General features: G+C 37.2%; 1 protein-coding gene across 3 annotated transcripts in view; it reads right to left on the reverse strand.

The window, feature by feature from the left end:
* The window catches only part of LARS1 (leucyl-tRNA synthetase 1), a 96,941-nt gene that overhangs the window by 17,015 nt on the left and 64,196 nt on the right, over positions 1–15,730 (reverse strand). For all 3 annotated transcript variants that reach the window (XM_086413663.1, XM_086413665.1, XM_086413664.1), the window contains exons 22-28: positions 15,252–15,315; positions 10,717–10,900; positions 8,918–9,008; positions 7,526–7,666; positions 6,368–6,508; positions 6,017–6,127; positions 3,736–3,846 (exon numbers count right to left, since the gene is read on the reverse strand). In XM_086413663.1, the coding sequence (XP_086269789.1) occupies positions 3,736–3,846; positions 6,017–6,127; positions 6,368–6,508; positions 7,526–7,666; positions 8,918–9,008; positions 10,717–10,900; positions 15,252–15,315 (843 nt within the window). The remainder of the gene's footprint in view (positions 1–3,735; positions 3,847–6,016; positions 6,128–6,367; positions 6,509–7,525; positions 7,667–8,917; positions 9,009–10,716; positions 10,901–15,251; positions 15,316–15,730) is intronic.

The raw sequence follows: 15,730 nt of genomic DNA on the forward strand, positions 1-15,730 counted from the left end.
TAGAAGCAATTTACTCTAATACAGGACAAGCTATGAGTTTTGCTTTCTTATCAGGAAGGCATCTATAGCCTCCAAGATTCAAGAATTAATCTAAAGCATAATAATCATTACATGCTTAATAGGGCAGAAGACACTGATTAACTTTTTTTTTAATTTACTGAGCTTACTTTTTGACAGGTAGTATTAAAATGTGTTATATGTATTAACTCATTTACTTCTCACAACACTCCTAAAAGGTAGATTTTATTAATTTCCTATTTTATAGATGAAAAACCTTGTGGCCCAGAGAATTCAAGTGATTTATCTAAGGCCTCCAAACTAAGAAGTAACAGAAAACAGGATTGGGGCCAGAGTCTGGGATCTTAAGCAACATTCAGTTTTGTTTTGGTTTCAAGAAATAGATCAGCTATCTATATGAAGAAAACTAAGAGTTTAACCCAAAGGTTCTCAATGTGTGTGTGCTTAGTCGCTCAGTTGTGTCCGACTCTTGCGATCTCGTATTATAGCCTGCCAAGTTCCTGTCTATGGGATTCTTTAGGCAAGAATACTGGAGTGGGTTGCCATTTCCTTCTCCAAGGAATCTTCCTGACCCAGGAACCAAACCCAGGTCTCTTGCATGGCAGGCAGATTCTTTACCAAATGAGCTACAAGGGAAGCCCTCAATGGGGAAGCTGGAATTGGGGAGCAGACAACCAGGAGATAAATGTCTCCAATGTCTGGAGACATTTAGGTGTCATAACTTGAGTTGGGGAGGGAGAAATTCTACTGGCATCCAGTGGGTAGAAGTCAAGACGCTGTTAAATATCCTATAGTGCACCGGAGAACAGCCTTCCAAGAACTATCCAATCTAAAATACAAATAGAGCCATTACTGAGAAACCCTGGTCTAACCGCTATAAACAACATTTATCCTGTTAATAAGTTCAGATCACATCAGATCAGATCAGTCGCTCAGTCGTGTCCGACTCCTTGCAACCCCATGAATCGCAGCACGCCAGGCCTCCCTGTCCATCACCAACTCCCGGAGTTCACTGAGACTCATGTCCATCGAGTCAGTGATGCCATCCAGCCATCTCATCCTCTGTCGTCCCATTCTCCTCCTGCCCCCAATCCCTCCCAGCATCAGAGTCTTTTCCAATGAGTCAACTCTTCACATGAGGTAGCCAAAGTACTGGAGTTTCAGCTTGAGCATCATTCCTTCCAAAGAAATCCCAGGGCTGATCTCCTTCAGAATGGACTGGTTGGATCTCCTTGCAGTCCAAGGGACTCTCAAGAGTCTTCTCCAACATCACGGTTCAAAAGCATCAATTCTTTGGCGCTCAGCCTTCTTCACAGTCCAACTCTCACATCCATACATGACCACAGGAAAAACCATAGCTTGACTAGACGAATCTTTGTTGGCAAAGTAATGTCTCTGCTTTTGAATATGCTATCTAGGTTGGTCATAACTTTCCTTCCAAGGAGTAAGCGTCTTTTAATTTCATGGCTGCAGTCACCATCTGCAGTGATTTTGGAGCCCCCCAAAAATAAAGTCTGACACAGTTTCCACTGTTTCCCCATCTATTTCCCATGAAGTGATGGGACCGGATGCCATGATCTTTATTTTCTGAATGTTGAGCTTTAAGCCAACTCTCTCACTCTCCTCTTTCACTTTCATCAAGAGGCTTTTTAGTTCCTCTTCACTTTCTGCCATAAGGGTGGTGTCATCTGCATATCTGAGGTTATTGAGATTTCTCCCGGCAATCTTGATTCCAGCTTGTGTTTCTTCCAGTCCAGCGTTTCTCATGATGTACTCTGCACATAAGTTAAATAAAGAGGGTGACAATATACAGCCTTGATGAACTCCTTTTCCTATTTGGAACCAGTCTGTTGTTCCATGTCCAGTTCTAACTGTGGCTTCCTGACCTGCATACAAATTTCTCAAGAGGCAGGTCAGGTGGTCTGGTATTCCCATCTCTTTCAGAATTTTCCACAGTTTGTGGTGATACACAGTCAAAGGCTTTGGCATAGTCAATAAAGCAGAAATAGATGTTTTTCTGGAACTCTCTTGCTTTTTCCATGATCCAGCGGATGTTGGCAATTTGATCTCTGGTTCCTCTGCCTTTTCTAAAACCAGCTTGAACATTAGGAAGTTCACGGTTCACGTACTGCTGAAGCCTGGCTTGGAGAATTTTGAGCATCACTTCACTAGCATGTGAGATGAGTGCAATTGTGCGGTAGTTTGAGCATTCTTTGGCATTGCCTTTCTTTGGGATTGGAATGAAAACTGACCTTTTCCAGACCTGTGGCCACTGCTGAGTTTTCCAAATTTGCTGGCATATTGAGTGCAGCACTTTCACAGCATCATCTTTCAGGACTTGGAATAGCTCAACTGGAATTCCATCACCTCCACTAGCTTTGTTCGTAGTGATGCTTTCTATGGCCCACTTGACTTCCCATTCCAGGATGTCTGGCTCTAGATGAGTGATCACACCATCGTGATTATCTGGGTCGTGAAGATCTTTTTTGTACAGTTCTTCTGTGTATTCTTGCCATCTCTTCTTAATATCTTCTGCTTGTTAGGTCCATACCATTTCTGTCCTTTATCGAGCTCATCTTTGCATGAAATGTTCCTTTGGTATCTCTGATTTTCTTGAAGAGATCCCTAGTCTTTCCCATTCTGTTGTTTTCCTCTATTTCTTTGCACTGATCGCTGAGGAAGGCTTTCTTATCTCTTCTCGCTCTTCTTTGGAACTCTGCATTCAGATGTTTATATCTTTCCTTTTCTCCTTTGCTTTTTGCTTCTCTTCTTTTCACAGCTATTTGTAAGGCCTCCCCAGACAGCCATTTTGCTTTTTTGCATTTCTTTTCCATAGGGATGGTCTTGATCCCTGTCTCCTGTACAATGTCACGAACCTCATTCCATAGTTCATCAGGCACTCTGTCTATCAGATCTAAGCCCTTAAATTTATTTCTCACTTCCACTGTATAATCATAAGGGATTTGATTTAGGTCATACCTGAATGGTCTAGTGGTTTTCCCTACTTTCTTCAATTTAAGTCTGAATTTGGCAATAAGGGGTTCATGGTCTGAGCCACAGTCAGCTCCTGGTCTTGTTTTTGCTGACTGTATAGAGCTTCTCCATCTTTGGCTGCAAAGAATATAATCAATCTAATTTCAGTGTTGACCATCTGGTGATGTCCATGTATAGAATCTTCTCTTGTGTTGTTGGAAGAGGGTGTTTGTTATGACCAGTGCATTTTCTTGGCAAAACTCTATTAGTCTTTGCCCTGCTTCATTCCGTATTCCAAGGCCAAATTTGCCTGTTACTCCAGGTGTTTCCTGACTTCCTACTTTTGCATTCCAGTCCCCTATAATGAAAGGACATCTTTTTTGGGTGTTAGTTATAAAATGTAGAATCCTGTTTCCAGTAATAGCATCTAGTAAAAAGACCCTAATGGAAGCCAAAGAATATGCTTCCTCCTCAAACTGAAAAGAAGGGCAGGTAGAACATGAAGAGAATCATTTAGTGCAGTAATTCTAAACCAATTTTTCTTCCACAATACATATTTTAACACACTCAGCAATTTCACAGGTAAAACCCAAATATGATCATTCATTTCTACAACCACTGATTGAAAAGTGTTATTTTAGCAGATTTCCTAAGAGAGATCTTGCCCAAAGTTTTCCTCTTCCTTCTACTATCCTAGCTAACCATTACCCATGTGATCACAGCTGCACAAGATCCACAGCTTACCTTAATCATGGCGACAAATGGCATCACTTTCTTCATATATTTCTTCAATTCTGGCAAACTGCCTAGTTCACCAGCAATGACTTTGTTATCAGGCAACTTTCCACTATTGCTCTAAAAAAGAGAGTGGGAGAGGAATATGAGGAAAAATATTTTTAAAATAATGTAAGATAGTAGATATGCCTATAAGAAGCTGGCCAGAAATGAAACAGTGGCCACCAGCCTGATAGAGAAGAACAGAAGAGGGGGCAAACTCCAGCATCATGGGGAAGTGAGAGGTAAATGAAGTCTCCTGTTTCCTCTAAATTCAAAGGACACACGTGTTTTAGGACAGAGGAGAAAAGCATGTGCATGATGCAGAGTATTTAATTTTTCCTTATGTTAATGACACTTTTAGGATCATATCATTAGTCTTACCTGGTGATAAAATGGTCTATAAAGATCTCATTTGTCTTTAAACTTCTAAAAGCAATTCATTAGTCAGAGCAAAATGAATATTATACAACTATCATACAAGATGTATATAATTTCTGTTTTTGAGCACTCTTTCTTATAAACTGTTACCACAAATGTGAAAAAAGAATATAATTTCTTTAAAATAATAAAAATAATAATATAATTAAAATAATAATAATTTCTACCTAAAAGTATTATAAGCACTAATATGCACAAAGTCCCAAATGTGCTGCCTAAATTTAAATTGACTCCTACAAACATCAACAGAGGAATAATAAAGCAAGTGGCCTTTTCAGAGTTTTGGATGACCTATTTTCTCCTTATTATAAAAGCATAGCACCAAAGCCAAGGGTTGGGAATAAATCCAAAAGAAAAGTAACATATAGTAAGATTTCCAATAATCTATTGACATTCAATTCTAACCTTTACTAAAGTACACAGGAAAAAATATTTTCTCCACTGGCAAAAATGTTGCTTTGAAATACATAAGGAAGAGAAAAGGAAGAGGGTGAGACACATTCCTTTTCCCTATGTCACTGAAAAAGTGTCATACTAAACATAAGAACATTCTTCTGGATTATAAACTGACACTCTTTTAGTTCTTTAGGATAAAAACAAATGATAATTTTAAAGGAAGCTGGTCATTCCAAATAATGTCAAAAGATGATGTTGATTCCAAAGTATATAATTTAGTCAATGAATATAAGTAAAAGTATAACTTCTAAAAGAACAGTGGTGATGGGTCTTTTTTAATACCTGGGATATTCCATACCATATTGAATTCTGCTGCTTCCTTGAAAATGCTGATAACGAACATATAAACCACTGAGGCACAATTTCATTTTTCTGACTACCAAAGTAGCTTTTACTCTTTTATTTACCATAAGTCAAAAATCTATAAGCAGACTCTAAAAGCTACTTTCTCTTTCTATTACATACAATCAAAGGAAGAAATACTTCCCCATAAAATCAGGTTCACACAGATTATGAAAACACTTGCTCTTCTCTTTCCATCAAGTCTTACAAATATAAAAATTCTCATAAGTATTTCTTGGGTAACTATGAAAAGTAGTGAGACAAAATTGCAATAAAGGTCTAGAAAAATCAAAGCTATGGACTTCTCCTTTATATTATCACTTTATGCTTTGGCCATAATCCCTATTTTGTCTCTTTCTCAAGTGCACCTTAATGGTTTCTGTCCACCAATAACTATTCTTTATAACCTAGGCAAAAATTCCACAACATATACTTTGTTTCCATATTTTGAACATGAAAGGAAAAAGGTAGGTAAATCTTTTTTTCAGGAAAACCTAGAATTAAGTTTAAATATTAAGTTTCCTTCAAATATAACTATCATATTTAATAGCGATTTATCTGACAGTCTAAAAAGAGAAAAAGAAACACCAAACTCTCCACTTCTACTGGTAGTTATCAAACTGGACACTTTCTTTTAAATTACTCAAGCATCAAGCTTCAAATTTTTCAAACATCATAATGTTAAGATTTCATGAATCCCAGTGTTCAAGGTACAATGAAACCAAAAGGCAAACTTAGTTCTTTTGCTTCATAATTTTAACCAACATATGAAAAAGTTCCACATCTCTTAATACATACTACTAGATCCAGTATTTTTGTATGAAAGTTTCTGAAATGAAACAGCTTTTCACTCAGCATCCATTTAAGAGCCACAAATGACACTCCACATCTAAAGGTAATTAAACAAAGATGCCGTTCTTCCTTCCCTAGACATTGCCAACATCCTAAAAACAAAAACAGCATAAGCAGTACACAACACTGCTCGGAGGGGAATGTCTACTGAGAGAATTACCTCAAAGTGATTACGTAGAACTGACAGGGTGATGTGTTGCCAAGATGGATAGTTCTTTGCCACATAGATGGTGCAATGTGAAGGCTTCTCAGGGGGCTGCTTGTCAGTCTTCTACAGGGCAGAAGAAAGGAAAAAAACATCTACTTATTTTTATATACACCAAAAATGAAATAAACTTCTAGTGTATACCACTACTCCCTTTAACATAAAAAAAAATCATATTATAGAACTGCATTTATAATGAAAATAGCCCTGTACATTTTAATGAAAGTTATCTTTATCTTCATCACTATTAGATGTTATTTGACCAATAACTTTTAAGTAATGACTCTTTAAAAAAAATGACTTCACCTTCCCTTTAGCAGGCATCATATAGTTCTTGAGTCGCAATCTAAGGTCATGTGCTACTTCCATGAGGTACTGTGAGGAACGTATCAAGCTTTCATCCACAGGACCTGCCAGAGGCCATGAAGCAGTCATAATTGAGTCGGGCTTGAAAAAAAAAAAAAAAGGTTCACTGAGATTAGACAACACAACTATTTTATGATTCTTGGTTACAGTTTCATACCAAGGCTACCAATCTGTAAATGTGTGCTCAAAGTTCAAACCTGACTACACAGAACACACTTTCAGCCCCTGATCTAATGTTCCCTAGAATTCAAGCTGTGAAGTCTGACTCTACATTCTTAATTAGCATACATTTGTAGAAGCATATTAACACCCACACACATATGCTCACTTTCAAAGAAAATTATGTAATGCTAATTTGCCTAAATTTAATCATTATTATATAAATTACACACACTCTCAGTTTTTACCCTATTAATACATCTAGTACTGAAAGTATGGCTATTTGGAATATATTTCATGAACACATTTTTGCATTGTTCATACACTGAAAAATACAAAAGAGCTTGGCTAATAAGGCTGGAAAGGAGTTATTAAACCAACCAATCTGTTTATCTGCAAGCCTGGGAGAAATAATTAAATTTACCTTCACAGTAAGAATGCTAATATAATATCCCTGAATATGCAGCCGTATATATGCCAGAAATTTTATATAAAACAAGAATATTTATGCAAATACACACTTCTACCTTTGTTTATAAGCAGTTCATAACAGTTATATATATCTTTCAATATTTTCACCTTTTAAAACAAACAGCTAGAAAAACAATATTAGTTATACATATATTAAAATATATATTTGAATGTATTCAAATGTATTGTAACATTTCCTAATAGGAAGGTGATAACCAACACATACAAAGTCACATGTTTTTAAAATATACGTAGTGTGTATATAAAGACTCATACATGATGTTTCTATCTAAAAAGGAGACAGCTTCAATTTAAGCTGCTGTAATAATTATGAGATGATGAACCCAACACTATATTTAACAGTACTCATTTTCAGTCTTTTTCTTGTAAGTAACATTATTACCACAACATTTATTTAATGAGACCAAAATCAAAACCACACAGAACGTCTTAAATGCATAATGCTACCTTTCCCAGGAGTGTCCAGATGTGCTCACACAAATGTGGACAGAATGGAGCCAAGAGAAGTGTCTGAACTTCAATAAACCGGAACACGAGGTCTCGGTGCATCCCTTCTATGGCCAATTCACGGTACTTATCTTTCGCGGCCTACAAAATTTGGAATTATTTATCATTTCTCTCCCCCTACTTCTTTGAAATAAAATTATAGGAAAAAAATTCAGTATCTCTATCTTAATGCATTTTTAAGTACTTAGTCTTTAAAAATTTCATAATTTCTGAAAAGGTTTTGCTTTATTTTTAAGATTCTGAAAACAAATGTGTATCAATCCTTACGTCCATAACAATAAATTGTTTAAATTTGTACATCTTTGATGACCTTTGCTATTAACCATTTCTTTTTAAGCACTTCTTAGCCATTTAGGATTCTTTAGGGGGATTGTTTGTTCACATCCTTTGGTTATTTTTCTTTGGATACCTGTATTTTTTTTTTTTTTGATGTGTCAAAAATCCTGAAATACAGACTGTAAATAATTTTCCAATTGACCGTATTTTTAAGATGATTTCAGTTGTGATTTTCTTATCTGTGTTGCCAAATTCATCAGTCTTTTTTTGATTATTCCTTTCTTTTGTTTTTATGATTAGGAAATCTTTTAATTACAAGATCAAATAAATGTTTGATTAACCCTGTTTTTCAGTAAAAAAAAAAAAAAATTATCAATCTTAACAAAAGAATATTGCACTTTTATATTACTAATTCTCAAAAAAAAATACCTGAAAAAGACATTTTGTAATGGACATAAAAATTGAACAATTTAAACTGGGTACTAAAGGTGAATGCTCTAAGTAATATATATTAAGACTAAAAAGCCTGTAAATATGATACACTGATATGCTCAGCACTTATCCTTATTTATCCACATTTCTGAAAACCAAATTACATAAATCCCAATGTGATATTCTACAAAACTGAGAAAAGCTACGTTTTTAGTTTAAGCTCTTGGACTGTCAAACTTGAGGATATACTGACACCTTGTGGAAAAATCTCAGAAAACATTTGCTTTCAAACTAACAGCAATTAGTTTACAATTAGGCCCCTTTTTTTAAATCAATTTTAAAATGCTTTTCTGGAAAACATGACTAATTTTCAGATTTAACCTCAATTAACTCACAGCTCAACTAGAAACAGAATTATTTATATTAAGGAATTATTTATGTAAAGGAACATAATAGAAAAAGTACCCAAGAAAACTACTTAAAATCATAATTTATTGAAGACTTTACAAGTTTTCACTCTCCACTTAAAAGATGAGTCATTATGCTATAGCAGGAGGAAAAAAAAAGAAATGTATAATATTCACATTGACTATTTTATAGCTATGAAAAGAATTAACAGCTTACCTGAAATTCAAAAAAACCCGTTTTCAAAGCTTCTTTAAACATCATCTTTTCATAGTTTTGATCTGTCTTTATAATTCCTGCATTCATTTCACTACGGAGTATGGAAAAAAGGTAACTGAGTTTAAAGGCAAGTATATATAGGTATAAAAAAAACTTCCACATATATTAGCAATATGTGAACCGTGAACTTCCAGATGTTCAAGCTGGTTTTAGAAAAGGCAGAGGAACCAGAGATCAAATTGCCAATATCCGCTGGATCATCGAAAAAGGAAGAGTTCCAGAAAAACATCTATTTCTGCTTTATTGACTATGCCAAAGCCTTTAACTGTGTGGATCACAATAAACTGTAGAAAATTCTGAAAGAGATGGGAATACCAGACCACCTGACCTGCCTCTTGAGAAACCTATATACAGGTCAGGAGTTAACAGTTGGAACTGGACATGGAACAACGGACTGGTTCCAAATAGGAAAAGGAGTACGTCAAGGCTGTATATTGTCACCCTGCTTATTTAACTTATGTACAGATTACATCATGAGAAACGCTGGGCTGGAAGAACCACAGGCTGGAATCAAGATTGCCGGGAGAAATATCAATCACCTCAGATATGCAGATGACACCACTCTTATGGCAGAAAGTGAAGAGGAACTAAAAAGCCTCTTGATGAAAGTGAAAGAGGAGAGTGAGAGAATTGGCTTAAAGCTCAACATTCAGAAAACGAAGATCATGGCATCTGGTCCCATCACTTCATGGGAAATAGATGGGGAAACAGTGGAAAGAGTGTCAGACTTTATTTTTTGGGGTTCCAAAATCACTGCAGATGGTGATTGCAGCCATGAAATTAAAAGATGCTTTTAGAGGCAAAGTTATGACCAACCTAGATAGCATATTAAAAAGCAGAGACATTGCTTTGCCAACAAAGGTCCATCTAGTCAAGGCTATGGTTTTTCCAGTAGTCATGTATGGATGTGAGAGTTCGACTGTGAAGAAAGCTGAGTGCTGAAGAATTGATGCTTTTGAACTGTGGTGTTGGAGAAGACTCTTGAGAGTCCCTTGGACTGCAAGGAGATCCAACCAGTGCATCCTAAAGATCAGTCCTGAGTGTTCATTGGAAGTTCTGATGTTGAAGCTGAAATTCCAGTACTTTGGTCACCTCGTGTGAAGAGTTGACTCACTGGAAAAGACCCTGATGCTGGGAGGGATCGGGGGCAGGAGGAGAAGGGGATAACAGAGGATAAAATGGTTGGACGGCATCCCCAACTCAATGGACATGAGTCTGAGGATGCTCCGGGAGTTGGTGATGGACAGTGAAGCCTGGCATGCTGCAGTCCATGGGGTTGCAAAGAGTCAGACACAACTGAGCAACTGAACTGAAGTGAGGACTTCCCTGGTGGTCTAGTGGCTAAGACTCTGCACTCCCAATGCAGGGGGCTCGGGTTCGGTCCCTAGTCAGGGAACAAGATCCCACATGCTGCAACTAAGAGTTCACATGCTGCAACTGTTAATAAGGCACCCTGCATGCTGCAATTAAAGATCCCACATGCCGCAACTAAGACCCAACACTGCCAAATAAAGAAAGAAAGAAAGCTAATAGTATTTTTACCATATAAAATTGCTATAAGGCTAAAATCAGACAATGGATCCAAAGTACTTAGCATAGTTCCCAGCACAAGTAAGTTTTCAATGAAGAGTGGCTATTATTAACATCTAAATTTAAGAGTTAAAAAAAAAAGAAAATTTAAAAATACACCAGGACTAAGCAACTCCTTAAAGTAAAAGTGGTTGGGGACTATAGATTACCTGGCAAAAACTTTATCATTGAAGGTATTGGCAGGACCACTTCTTAGGCTATCCCAGTTGGCAACCATTTCTTTCACCCATTCCACCCAGGTGTATAGGCGGAGAATACCTGCATCTGCCATGGCTTCCACAAAGTTAGCATCTTCAACAGTGTCACCAGCATCAGCTAGAGCCAAGCGCATTCCTTGAAGAAGAAGAAAAAAAATTAATCGATGATTTAAAAATGTAGTTACTGAATATGAACTATGTGTGCAGGTGGGTACACTGCCAAGCCCACGTACAAATTAAGAAACAGCAAGTGCTTTAAACCACTGCATGGATCAACAGCAAAAATAAAGATCACCAAAAGCAGAATCCATAATGATGTTGTTAAAATATTTGAATTTTCTATATTGATTTGCATACACTCAGCATCAATATCCGTTTCTTCTCAGGCATGTTGTGCTAATGAGATAAAGTGATCTTTAATGAGGCAGAGGAAAAAATGATAAACTTGGGAAAGATATCCCTATCAACATCTCAGCCTCATTTAAAGGCAGCAAAATATTACAATTATTTTAATGCATAAGAAAACAGAGTGCTACCTTTTGTGCACAAATACATATTTTCTTACTTCTAAAAGCAGATTCTTCTAGGTTTCTTACTAACAAAATACAATTTTTAAAACAAAATCTTTCATCCTAAAATATTAAAAAAAAAAACAAACAACCCACCCATCTGTAAGAGTCTAATCAATTAAATTACAGGACATCCTTGCAATGGAAGACGATACTGCTATAAAAGAGTGAGGAAACTTTAATGTATCCACATGAAGTGACCTCAAATATGAACTCATAAGTGAAAAAGGCAAATTTCAGAGTAGTATGGATGGTATGCTACCATCTGCACCTTAAAGAAGGAGATGAGAATATGTGATATCAAATTACGTATGCATTAAATATCCTTTATAATACCCAAGAAGCTGAACACATTTTTAACTTTTTATATTGTAATAATTTTACAATTACAGCAAGGATGCAAAAGACAAGGATAAATGTTTCACCATTTACCAGACTTTCTTAATGTTAACAACTTACATAACCACAGTTTCAAAAAAGCAGGAAGTTAACATCAGTATGACACTACTAACTGAACTACAGACTTAATTCAAAATTTCACCAGCCTTTTCTCTAATATCCTTTTTCTGTTCTAGGATTCAATCCAGAAAACCACCTTGCATTTGATTGTTTATCTCATTAGTCTCTTCAAATCGTGACAGTTTCTCAGTCTGTCCTGGACCTTGACTACTGATGGGTAGTCAGGAATTTAACAAAATTTCTCCCAACTTGGGTTTGTCTGATGTTTTTGCATGATTAGATGGAGGTTATGAACCTCTGGCAAGAATATCACAAGAGTGATGCTGTATGTCTTCTCAGTGCATCATGATCAGGGAGGTACATGATATTGATATGACTTACTATTGCTATTGCAAACCCACCTCATGTGGTCAGGTAGTGTCTGCCAAGTCTCTCCACTGTAAAGTTACTATTTTTCCCTTTGTGATAAAGAAGTATCTTGGGATAGATACTCTGAGAATATGCAAATAACCTGTTGGTTTTTTTTTTTTAAACTTTCATCCATTGATTTTGGCAACCACTGATGGATCTTGTTGTAACCTCAGATATGCAGATGACATCACCCTTATGGCAGAAAGCGAAGAAGAACTAAAGAGCCTCTTGATGAAAGTGAAAGAGGAGTGAAAAAGTTGGCTTAAAACTCAACATTCAGAAAACGAAGATCATGGTCCCATCACTTCATGGCAAATAGATGGGAGAACAATGGAAACAGTGACAGACTATTTCTGTGGGCTCCAAAATCACTGCAGATGGTGACTGCAGCCATGAAATTAAAGGATGCTCCTTGGAAGAAAAGTTAGGACCAACCTAGACAGCATACTGGAGAAGGCATTGGCAACCCACTCCAGTACCCTTGCCTGGAAAATCCCACGGACGGAGGAGCCTGGTAGGCTGCAATCCATGGGGTCGTGAAGAGTTGGACACAACTGAGCAACTTCACTTTCACTTTTCATTTTCATGCATTGGAGAAGGAAATGGCAACCCACTCCAGTGTTCTTACCTGGAGAATCCCAGGGACAGAGGAGCTTGGTGGGCTCCTGTCTATGGGGTTGCAGAGTCAGACACAACTGAAGTGACTTAGCAGCAGCAGCAGCAGCAGACAGCGTATTAAAAAGCAGAGACATTACTTTGCTAACAAAGGTCCGTCTAGTCAAAGCTATGGTTTTTCTAGTAGTCATGTATGGATGTGAGAGTTGGACTGTAAAGAAAGCTGAGAGCCGAAGAATTGATGCTTTTGAACTGTGGTGTTGGAGAAGACTCTTGAGAGTCCCTTGGACAGCAAGGAGATCAAACCAGTCCATCCTAAAGGAAATCAGTCCTGAATATTCACTGGAAGGACTGATGCTGAAGCTGAAACTCTTACTTTGGCCACCTGATGCAAAGAACTGACTCATTTGAAAAGACCCTGATACTGGGAAAGATTGATGACGGGAGGAGAAGGCGATGACAGGGGATGAGATGGTTGGATGGCTTCACCAACTAGATGGACATGAGTCTGAATAGGCTCCGGGAGTTGGTGATGGACAAGGAAGCCTGGCGTGCTGCAGTCCATGAGGTCGCAAAGAGTCGGACGCGACTGAACTGAACTGAACTGATGGATCTTGTCTTTGACAATATTACTATGATGTTTCTCTAATGATGATTTTATATTTCATTCAATTCTTCCACATTTATTACTTGGAATTCTTCTGAAAAGAAGAACAGTCCCCACTCCCCCACTTACTTATTCAATTATTACTATATATCCCTATGAGTTCATGAATATTTAATTTATGCAAGGAGTTATAATTCAATACTACATTATTTACTTTATCTCTCAAAAAGTTCTTGCTTGGGCAATTGGGAGCCCCTTCAAGCTGGCTCTTGTGCCCTTTCAAATTGTCCCCATCCTTTCTGAAACATTTTCTCATTTTCTGGCATCATAAAATATTCCATGCCCATTTTGTATTTTCTCTACTCCAGACTCAAATCAATCCCTGCTCCTAGGAACCCTAGTTCCTTTTACTAGAGAATGGTATTTAGAAACCAAGATCTGAATGACAGGTGTTTCACCGTTAACTAGTGTTTCAGTATCCACAGGCTCTCTCAGCAAAACTAGGAAATAAATGCATGACTAACCCACACATAAATCTATATTTATTTTTATTTATTTTTAAAATATTTATGTTATTTGGCTGCACTGGGTCTTAGTTTCAGCATGCGGGAACTTCAATTTCCACTGCAGCATGTAAGATTCAATTCCCTGACCAGGGATTGAACTGGAGTCCCCTCCATTGGGAGCAGAAAGTCTTAGCCACTGGACTACCAGGGAAGTCCCTATGTTTATTTTTATGTCTGTCTGTATAAAAAATAAAACCCATGAGTTTATGCTGATACTGCCAATTCCAATCCAACACCAGGGAGTTCATTTGAGCATTTCCTCTTAACTTATTTATAGCTTCTGATACTGAGCTCTCACCCACAATATTTGTTCAATCCCAGTAAACATATAAAAGTTTCAGAACTGCTAATATACACTTCTTTAAAAAAAAAAACAAAACTGCAATATTGTGTACAGTTCTTTTCATCTTGCTATGTTGTCATAATACTGTTTTTCTAAGTAATTTAGGTTAGTTTTTCCCCATCCCTTTCAGTACAGTCTCAAAGTGTGGTAGTCTTGATCAACAAAAAGAAGTGCCATGATGACCAAAGGCTAGGTTACATAAGGAAGAACTGGCTCCTTCAGATTAGATGGTGCATTTTTTCTCTTGACAAAGTAATGATTAAATGAAATAGTAATGAAGCCAGGGGAAACATATTTTTCAAAAAAATGAAGGCTTCTAGGTTCAACTCATCTATATCAAATATGGAGGAAATACTTTGAAAAAGCTTCCTATATGCTTAACGTCTCTACAAACTATTTTATTTTAGAAATAGCATGAAATAGGGTTTCCAGGTGGCACTACTGGTAAAGAGCCTACCTGCCAATGCAGGAGACATAAAAGATGTGAGCTCAATCCCTGAGTTGGGAAGATCCCCTCGCGAGGGCATGGCAATCCATTCCAGTATTCTTGCCTAGAGAACTCCACTGACAGAGGAGCTGGTGGTTACAATCCATAGGGTCGCCAAGAGTTGGACATGACTGAAGCAACTTACCCCAGCATGAAATTAGGAACAAATCAGGTAGCACTAACAGTGTGTTTCCTTTGAAAGAAGACTCTAATAATCTTAGCTTAAATTTGTTTCTAAACAGATCATTTTAACAATTCTTATATTTTAAAAATTACGTTGCTTGTACACAAAGAAAACATGAATATTTTACAGTATTGGTAAAAGCTAAAGAGAAAAGCAATGAAACTGAAACAAGAATGCTAATTGCCTTCTGCAGTCTGAGGAGAACTGGGGACACTAAGCAACAGCAATAAAAAAACATATACTCACCATCAGCTGAATATTTATCAACAGCTTGGGACAAAGTGAGGAAGTTGCCTGTGGATTTTGACATCTGAAAAAGAAAGTTAATGATAAGGCTTTAGTAAGAGTATATATAAATAAACCAGATCAGCCACATCAAATTAAATGAGCAGGCTACAACTAGATAAAGATAAAAAGGATTAGAAACATGCAAAGGAAAAGACACTTTACACTTATTTTACAGAGGAGAAAACTGAAATCCAGTCAACACAATGACTTGCCTGAGTAACTAATCTGCTGCTGCTGCTAAGTCGCTTCAGTCGTGTCCGACTCTGTGCAACCCCATGACAGCAGCCCATCAGGCTCCCCCGTCCCTGGGATTCTCCAAGCAAGAACACTGGAGTGGGTTGCCATTTCCTTCTCCAACGCATGAAAGTGAAAAGTGAAAGTGAAGTCACTCTGTCGTGTCTGACTCTTAGCGACCCCAGGGACTGCAGCCTACCAGG

Source organism: Bos grunniens, chromosome 7, assembly GCF_055505025.1.
Source record: "Bos grunniens cultivar Pamir isolate PY7600 chromosome 7, Bosgru_T2T1.0, whole genome shotgun sequence".
NCBI classification, from domain to species: Eukaryota; Metazoa; Chordata; class Mammalia; order Artiodactyla; family Bovidae; genus Bos; species Bos grunniens.